Here is a 9,555-nt window from a genome sequence, read left to right as displayed (position 1 = left end):
ACACCACAAGCTGGGGTTGGTGGTCTGACTGAATGCCGGGTATCATCTGCGGTGACTCCATTTGTGTGTGTGTGTGTGTGTGTGTGTGTGTGCGTGCCCTCCCTCCCCTCAGTGCTCCATCTAATACCCTGTCATCATCAATAACCTCAGCAGTGCTGACTCACTGGCTTTTACAACCATGGGGTTTGGGCCTTACTTACAGCCACAGACCCTTGTCTCCGTCTCTGTCTGTCTGTCTGTCAGCTTGCTGCACACACGCCGAAGATGTGTGTGCGCCTGTGGCTGATTGCGTGCACGCGCGCAATCAGCATACACGTTTATTGCACACTTATTCTTCAGCGTGGATGCACCCACACAGGTACGGATGTGTCCTTCACATGTGAAGTCACCGGAGACCCTTTACCACCCACCCACGGACTCACCCCAGTCATTCCCAATCGGACCGCAATCCATCATAATAATTCACTCTCATCAGGAGACAGAGCCTCATCATCTTCACCACAGAACCCTTCCCCCCACCATCCCTGTCCTAATTGTCTCCAGGCCTTTATTTAATCTACTTATAGACAGCAAATATGTGATTTATCTTATATTAAATATATATGCAGCTTCCAAACATACCGAACAGTATTTATTATCATGGGGTCATTGTAGCCCCAGAGGCCTGTGCTGATGTATGTGGAGACTGTGTCAGACTATAATGATGTGGAACGTCTGACAGGGTAAAGGCCACCTCTGTCTTGACATTTTTACTAACAGAATGTGAATGCAGGCTGCTCTGATGTGTCAACGCTTCACATGTGGTGCTCCGATGGTGTTGATGGGGAGACATTTTCTAATTTTTCTCTGCGTAATGTGTCAATCTCAGGCCTGCCCGTAGCCGCGAGGATTGTAAATTTACATCGAGTGAATTTTACGATGACATTCTGTGATCTGTTTGATGAATGAAGGTATAGATTTTATGAATGGTGTGAAGCTGTGATATAGACAACGTGAATGTGAAGACAGGGCTCTCTGACAGTTACTCATTCAAGGACTGGCATTTTTCCCTGGGTGCAAGAAGAAAAACCACAGGGTCTGTATTTAACCTACAACCGTGTTAGATGCTTCTATTAACTGTGTGTTCAAAAGGTTTCTATTTCTAGGATGGGATTAATTTAGTGGATGTACAGCGGATTTGAAGCAGGGGCTGGATTTGGAGCCAAATACAAGAAGAAATGTGAGTTCATCTAATCAGACAACACTTTCAGGACAGTGATGAGTTTAAAACAGTAAGTGCGGGATATATCATATCACATATGTGTCCTGTTCATACATATTTTTAGTTAATTAAACACAAAGGGACACCCTACGAGACGATTCTAGTTGTTGGTTTAATATCTGCCACCCTCAGCGAGGAGCTGACAGTGATTAGATTGTGAATTACACTTTCAAGTTTATATTATCATTTACTGTACTATACTCCACTATGGGCTTCCATATTACAGTGATTAAAGTAATCAGGAGCACAGACAGTCAAAATGAGGTTGCTCTAGTCATTTAATGACTTTGCTGAAATTTAACTATTCCTCATTTTGCTGAGGACCCGCTGGAATCCCCACAAGGACCTCCTGGAGGTCCCCGGACCGCACTTTGAGAACCACTGATCTGACTGGCTGGCAGGGCCTGTTTCTAAAAGGTGCGCACCTAACTGGCTGGAGCCAGGGCGGCGTATTGCCTTTCACACGCTTCTAAAATACTCTCCGGGCAGAGCCTGAAAGGGTTACTGTTTCCCAAAGTGCCTCATTCTGCGCAGTCGAGAGGGGGCGGCTGAGTGGCGCCGTCGAGTCAGAGACGCAGTTTCTAAAAACCCCGAGACATCATCAAGAAAGAAGCTGACAGTAAGGAAAGCAGCCCCCCTCCTGCTCCTTCTCCTCTTCCTCCTCCTCCTCCTCCTCCTCCTCCTTTTCTCGCATGCCGCCGTTCTTCTCCTCTGCTTACCAAATCCCCTCAGTGGTTCTGTCACAATAACCGGGCGGCAAGTGTCAAATCCAACTCTGCCCGCAAAAACACAAATCATTTTAACGCACACAAGATGCGCCCAGTGGAAACATTAAGTCGCTTTTAGCTTGCAGACATTTAGTCATAGCTCTGTTTAAGTCGTTGATTGTATTTAAAGAATAATATAAACACTACATGCCCCCTCCTTCCCCTGCTTCCACAAAATGACTCCTCGCTTTGATTTCACGGGACTTCATTTCCCTGCGCGTCTCCAGCGCCTTTAATTGACCATATCTCTTTAACTCGCAGACAGCGCACCCCGGCTCTCCAATTAATAGTCTGCTAACGTCAAAAACAGTTGACCATTGTTTTATGGGCTTTGTGTTTTTTTCACTCTCTCTCTCCAGGGCGGTGAGACTTGAATAGGCGCCGGTCTGCTCCAGTCCACCTCTATACAAATACCTCAGTGGAACTTGTGTGGAGCTTCCAGCGTCAAAAGCGCAGACCCCAGACGCCCCTGGCTTGCGCGTATACGCTCGCCATTTCATCATCTGACACTGTTTGAAATGTCTGAATCATATTTTACCCATTATGTTAACACCTCGGAGCCCTGAGACGAGCATGTGCGTAGACAGGGCAGATGAATGTGCGTGGCCTCTCTCTCTCTCTGGCTGAGACAAATGAATGCCAGGTCTGTGGAGGCGCTTGAGGTATGTGTTGCGCATTACGCAGCGTAGTAAATCAGCCCTTTCTAAAATCACTGTGACGGCGTGGAGCGTCAAGCAGTCCACACAGAATCACTGAAGCTTGGACTTACTGTGCAGTTAGTAACTCCACTCCACCTCCGAGCCCGAGCGGCCACACTGCAAAAAATATCAGCCTGGCATCGCGTGCAACTACATTTCATAAAACGTGGCTCAATTTCACTTGTTTCCAATTCTACAAAACTTTTTTTTTTTTAATCAAATGACATTATTATAGCACGTATTTATAGAAAGGCCTCAAAATGAAGCTCTGGACAAGTGAGATAATCGCAAACATCAGCAGGCTTTTCTTGCAAGCAAAGAATTCAAGACTGAATGACACACCATGTTCAGATGATATTTTTTACAGTGTACACGCCCCCTTGGATATAGACACTCGTTGTAAGCAACATGGCTTGACACTAATACACGTTGAAAAGATAGACTTTATTGCTAAAACGTGTAAACATAACATGTACACTGATATGTTTTACTTTTTTATTTATTTTATTTGATTTTTTTTTTAAGTTTTTAGAAATATTCAAGTAGACATCTCCCATATTTTTTTTCTGGTATACTCTGCTATTCTCTTTCCTTATGCTCTATACTCACAATCGTTAAAATAATAAATAAAACGTACAGATTTGTTTATTTCTACAATACTATGTATTCCAAAAAAGCTGAGTTCACGCCTTTATATATATCTTTAACCTCAACTTTTTTTTTTTTTTTTTTTTTTTTACAATTTAATTATTATTGATATTAATATTATACAAAAACTCTAGGCAGCATTGCAGTGAAATAACAGTCAGCATCAATGTTCAGTTGAAAAAAAAGTTCACCTCTTGGAGAAGTGTAGCATATGCATTCCATCTTCAATGTCTCATAAAAATATGAAGAAAAAAAAAAAAAGCTCTTCCTTATGAAGTGCTCGTGTTCCCCCAAAAAACACGTTTCAGGGTTGAGAATAAAATATGGTCCTGGTTCAATTAGAAAAAATAGCTGCATTTTTCTTAAATATGTACAATGTTGGTATTTCACTTAAAATGCTATATAAAAAAATAGATTTGCTATGGTGCCCACCTCTGTAGAGAGTTAACAGTGCAATAGAAACCGTATTTCCAGTCCACTCCCCCCCTCGACCACCACTAGGCCTACTTCCTTAGAGAAAATCAGCACGAACACTTGCACTCTGAGATGATTGGGTATTGCACCTGTATCCACGTACAGTATTTCTGTCTTAGAAAGCCTTGACAATACCACCGGAGGAAAATCTTGTTGATTGACTTGACGGGTTTGCAAGACATCCCCTCAGGGAAGGAGCAAGAGCGCTCGGAGAAACAGTTTCCCTCCTTGATGTAACGTGGCCAGAACCTCACGCCCAAATCCTTCCAGGTGTACACCACTGGGCAGTGTGTATAGGTCCACAGCCACTGCAGAAATTTCCTACGGGCTTTCTTGCCCACTTTTACCCGCTTTCCATAGGGGGTCTCTGTGAGGTCCAGCTTTTTAATCTCGTTAGGCATGGGCCCCTGCAGCTTCACCTGGTTGTCTGATGCGGAAATGTTCACCAGCATGGGCGAGCTGATGGACATGAAGTTGGGGTCAAAGTTACTGCCGAGCTTTTTCCTCAGAGTCCTCTCGGCCAAGTCCTGCTCCCGGGGGTCGTACTCCGGGTCGGGGTCCTCCTTAAGGTCGGGCACGGGGAGGTGATCACTGGGCGATGGACGGAGGCGAAGGTAATGTTGGGAAACTCCGAGGTGAACGCACAGCAGCACGTAAAAGAGTAGCGTTTGTGAGAGGCCCATTATTCCTCTTGTTTTACGAACCGGCTCTTCTCGCGGAAATAGTATTCAATTCTTTTCCCGGTTACTGTATTCTCTGCAATGACCAGCCCGGGGCTTCATAAATAGTAGAAGTTCAGTCACCAGCAAGGCGATACTTTTAATAGACCACGTCGGGTTTGAATGACATGGAGCGGAGTGCTTTGCTTTTTAGGGCTCCTTCAACTTTGCAATTTGCCCGCTGATGCAACCCTGCAGCGCGAAGCGGTGCCCCTGCTCTGCAGAAAACTGTTTAGTCTAAACAAAAAAAGAAAAAGCACAAAACAAAATGGGGAAAACTCTATTCACGCGCTCTCGGGCCTCACCCCGCTCCCTTGGATTCACTTTGGGTTTCTTTCGGTTGTCATGGTTACCCCGGGGACTCGAAGCCACGACGAACTGTCTACGCTGGATGACAGCGGCCGAGGCGAGAGCTGCATGGAATGAAGTGTTTTCTAAAGAGACAGAATAGATCCGGAACGTCCCGAGAGACAAGGGCGCACAAAAGAGCACTTCACCAAGTTTTAAATGTCACGCGCCCGGCAATGAGGGCTGCCTTAGCCAATGTTATTTTTACGCACGGCTTTTATAAACGTGGCTTCTCTTCACGTCGCCTGACGCTCTCAGGTTTGACAAGGTCCCGGGGCGCACAATCCATGTACTGAGGAAATGGTCTGTGCAGTCCGTCCCTCGCGGTATTCCAGCCGTCGATATGTGCACCTCGCTGAAAATGTCCAAAAACTTCGAGAAAAACGCGCCGCAGTGGGATGCAATCTCAGCTTATGAAATAACAGCCATTTATCTTTTCCAGAGGATGTTCCAAATCGCAGAGCAGATTTTTTTCTTCTTTTTTTACATAAAAGTCTCAGGCTGTAACATTCCCACAAAACTCTCGGCGGCGCGTGTAATAAAAACAACGCTGAAAACAGCAAACTGCAGTGTCAGTGCATATCAAATGCAAGCTGCAGAGAGCCAGTACGCGGTGTTAGTTCAGGGTTCCTTTCACTGTGGCATTGCTGAATCCTCTCAGAAAAGATCCAGGTCCCACTGTCGCTGCATGACGAGACAGTCCATAATCTGGAGCCTTTTCGCCCGGTCGATGCAAGCGGTCAATTCCTGAGGGAGCCTCTCCACTGCTTTGATAACTGGTACAGAAGCTCCTACTGAGTCGCTCCTACTTCAGGAGTCTGAGAGACTTGGCGCTGGAGCGTTTCTTTGCTTAGGCACACTGTGTGTGAGTGTGTCTGTAGCGAGTGGTGCTCAGTCCCAAGTTAAATATCCCCCTCCGACGGTACAAAGTGTCAGAGGGGCCTGCCCACCCCGGCCACTTTCACTATGATTGACAGCCCCCCCTCCGGGCCACCCCCTCCCCTCACAACGTGGAAAATATCAGCCACAATCACAAAGATCAACTGGGTCCTAAAGCACCAGTTTTATCCCATGTTATAATGCAATATTCCGCAGCATGAACAGTGTTACGCATATGACAGAAACATCTCACACGCGCTCGAGCTGCTGTAGAAACTCTTCTCTCCTGCGCGCTTCACCAGCAGAGTGTCTGAGATGCACTAATAGGTTCAATACGCTGTCAATACTCAGCTGAAGCGTTTAACAGTTTCCTTGGTTTGAACTTTCCCATGAAATTGATGCGAAACGTTTAGTAGCTTGTCTACGGAAAAGGGGCATCACATTCCACCTTTGTTCGTCAACATTTGGGTCCACACAGGAATTGGCCCGTTGAACTTAGGGGTCACAAAATAGGCGCGTAATTAAAGGCTATAAATGGTCCTGGATAACTAAGCGGTACCTTTCCCATGCTAAGCAGTCATTAGGCCATGCTGGACTTTTTACTCTTGTTTGAACTATGGTTGCTCTCCTATGAGCCACTTTGGGCAAGTTTCATTTGTTGACTATCACGTTAATGTATTTAAAGATTTAGTGTCGCCATAATCCTTAATTAAGTCGTATTAAACTGGTATTCAAGTATTGTCAAACTGCAATAATCCAAATATTTTAACTTGAAAAATCAGAAATAACAAACAGTTTTACACATTATATCATGAAAACCAGCCACAGACAACTGTTAACTTAGTTTAGATGTGTTTACACAATGAATTTTATCCTGGCTTTCGGGTGCTGTATTTATCCTGCGCAGTTTGGATAGGCTGACCAGGGTTATTGGATATTGCGGCACGTCATTGTGCTTGTCTTTTGTAGTGGTCACTAGAGGGCGTCGATCCAGCACGGTGAGGACCTGCAGCCAGGGGCTCCCCTGACTCTCTCTCCCTCACTGTTTGACTACTCATGATTGAGTGCATGGGGAAGGAATGTGCGCTCATAGTTATGGTGCAGATCAAGTGAAATTGCTCACCAGCTTTGTGATCAAAGTTCTAAAAACCAGTGCTGCAGCCATTGAGCCGAAATTAAGTGATTAACCCAAATCATACTCTACACGTGTATAATATAAAAATGTTCTGTCGGAGGATGGGAGAACTTTTATCATAAGAACTGTTCTAATTTTAGCATCTGGCAGGATTAAGAGACTTCATCAATCTTTGCTGCATTAACCACACTGAAAGAGTTTCCAACAGTCTTCAGCATCCTATGACCAAATTCCCACTGACCCCTCCAACATGCATACGGACACACTAAGTCATAATCTGGTTAATGATTAGGGTGCCAGTGTAGACTGAGCTCAGTGGGCAGCGGGGACAGTAAGGCTGAGCTGGCTACTGTAGAACTGGCCATTTCCATTGTCCTCCTCCACAGGCCTTGGGGTGGTGGGTTGACAGAGAAAACCCCATGCAGGGAGAGACACTTCCCTTCCTGCTTGTCTCAAGCGCTAATACTGTCGAGCAACCTAGCAATGAGTCCACCCCCATCCCTTGGCTAATTACTGGAGATAAAGACAAGGAGAGGAGAGAGGAGGGGAACGGCGAGCACAGTGGGGTGGTGGTGGTGGTGGTGGTGGTGGTGGTGGTGGTGGTGGTGGTGATGATGTTGGGTAAGTGGGGGTGAAGGCAGAGGAGGTGATGAAGATGGTGGTGATTTCAGCAAAGAGAAGAGGATTGAGGGGGGCAGCGTTAGTGGTGGTGCCGGATGGCAGTTTGCTGTGGAATGGCTAATTAAATAACGCCATAAAAGGACCCCAGCTCGCTTTAACGAAGCCCGTCAACCTCTGACGAGTGGGGCTGGGGTGCTGGGATGGGGGTGGGACGCACCATGGAGGAGAGAGGTGGGGCTGGTGCTGAAAATTGGGCTTGTATAACAAGGGGACTTAGCTCTTTGGTTTTGCAGTGATTGTTCACGCTCCCTTAGGTCTCAATAGGGCGCACAGTGAGGGTGCGTTGGGGGGCAGCCCTTAGGCACAGATAGGACCCCCTTCTCCCCTTCTGTTGTGAATGCTATACACACATACACACCAACACGTAACACATACACAAACACATACACACACTAACACCCCCACGGCTCTATACAAAGGCCTCTACCCAAGGTCCAGGCAGGAGCTTATCCAGTGCAGGGGCACAGCAAGGGGCAGGCCTGGCCAGACTGGCTGACTGTGCCCACTGGGGACTGGTAGAAAGGCACAGGGGGGTGGATGGAGACGGACAGCTTGGAGAGAAGAGAGGGGAGTAAAAAGGAGAGAGTCAGAGAGCAAGATAAAAAAAAAAAAAAAAAAGCAGAGCTGGATGGACAAAATCAGCATTGTTTGTGCATTTCATATCTTTTTCTTGCTGCACTGAATGAGCTAATGTCAGAAGATAAGGGAAGGTAAGGAATTTGGCAGGGCGCTGTGGCCGTTTGGAAACAGTCTTGAGTGGCAGAGATAGTGCGACTGTGAACTCCCCAAGCCCCCCCTCCCTTCAAATCAACAGATATGCCTGGAGCATGTCTCCTAATTAGTTTTGTGTTGTGGTGTCTCCAGCAGAACACTCTCTGTTGGGTCTTTGGCAGGATGACAGACTTCAGAACCAACCAGATCCTCTGCAGGTTCTTTGGAATTGTCAAAGCCGCAGATACATCTCAGAAGTATTTTCAACCAAATATTTCTAAGAGCTGTGAGACAAGAACCACAGCAGATTTGTTTCTATTATAAAATCCAGTATGATAGCCCACTTAAATATTTTTGTTGTAATAGCATATGAACAAGATCAGTTTATTATATCTTTGGATTGTCTGGATAAAAATCTCTTTATCTCTTTGCATAGACTCACACACACGCCATGCCACAACAATTCAAAACAGAGAACTTCTCAATGCAAATAAATAGCTTTCCACCATTGCCTGTCAACATTGCATTCCCTCTATTCCCTGCTGCCCTCGCCATCTTCTCCAGTCTTACTCCCCTCTTCCCTCTCCTCCATATTCGACTCTGTCTCCGAGCCTTAACCCAAAGCAGATGGCTTGGGAAGCATGTCAAAAATCTGTCTCCCGTTAACGCTACTTTTGAAGCTCCCTCTACATTTTTTTCTCTCCCTTTAAAAATTCATCATAAAGTTATTTTTGCAAAATACCCAGTAAACAGCATCAAAGTGATATGTTTCCCCTTTCCTCTGCTGACAAGGAGAAGGGAAGAATACAGCGCTGAGTGTGTTGCTTGTCCCTGTTGCTGAAAAAATGCTCCACCACACCGATGTGCAATCTGAAGTCAATCTGGGCACGGCCCCGCATCCTTTGTTTCTACTACGGCATTCCAGTCATGATGGAGAAAATGCTGCTCGATGCTTGATCACAAGCTGTGATTAATGGTGATCATATCGCAGACGGCTCAGTGGCTTTGTGATGTGATGGCGGAGCCCACTTTGAACTCAGGGGCTGATGAACTCAAGCGAAGCCAGGAAAACATCACTGTGCCACACGCACACACACAGAATTTAGATGATCTGCTTCAGATTTTTTACACGTTCAGTCACTCATTACTGGAGTTCTGTTCTGTTCTGAAGACCCAGTACATGCAACCAGGGGTCAAAGATTCTCAAAATATTCTATGACTAGAAGTCCTGTTA

The 9,555-nt window shown here is 45.9% G+C and overlaps 1 protein-coding gene across 1 annotated transcript; it reads right to left on the bottom strand.

The window, feature by feature from the left end:
• Positions 1 to 3,180: 3,180 nt before the first annotated feature.
• On the bottom strand, positions 3,181 to 5,778 carry nog2 (noggin 2). Its single transcript, XM_070990627.1, has one exon. It carries the CDS (start codon positions 4,529 to 4,531, stop codon positions 3,896 to 3,898), a length of 636 nt encoding a protein of 211 aa, XP_070846728.1. The 5' UTR covers positions 4,532 to 5,778; the 3' UTR covers positions 3,181 to 3,895.
• Positions 5,779 to 9,555: the final 3,777 nt, after the last annotated feature.

This window comes from Chaetodon trifascialis, chromosome 21 (assembly GCF_039877785.1).
Source record: "Chaetodon trifascialis isolate fChaTrf1 chromosome 21, fChaTrf1.hap1, whole genome shotgun sequence".
Taxonomy (NCBI): Eukaryota; Metazoa; Chordata; class Actinopteri; order Chaetodontiformes; family Chaetodontidae; genus Chaetodon; species Chaetodon trifascialis.
This window is presented reverse-complemented; position numbering and strand designations above follow the sequence as displayed.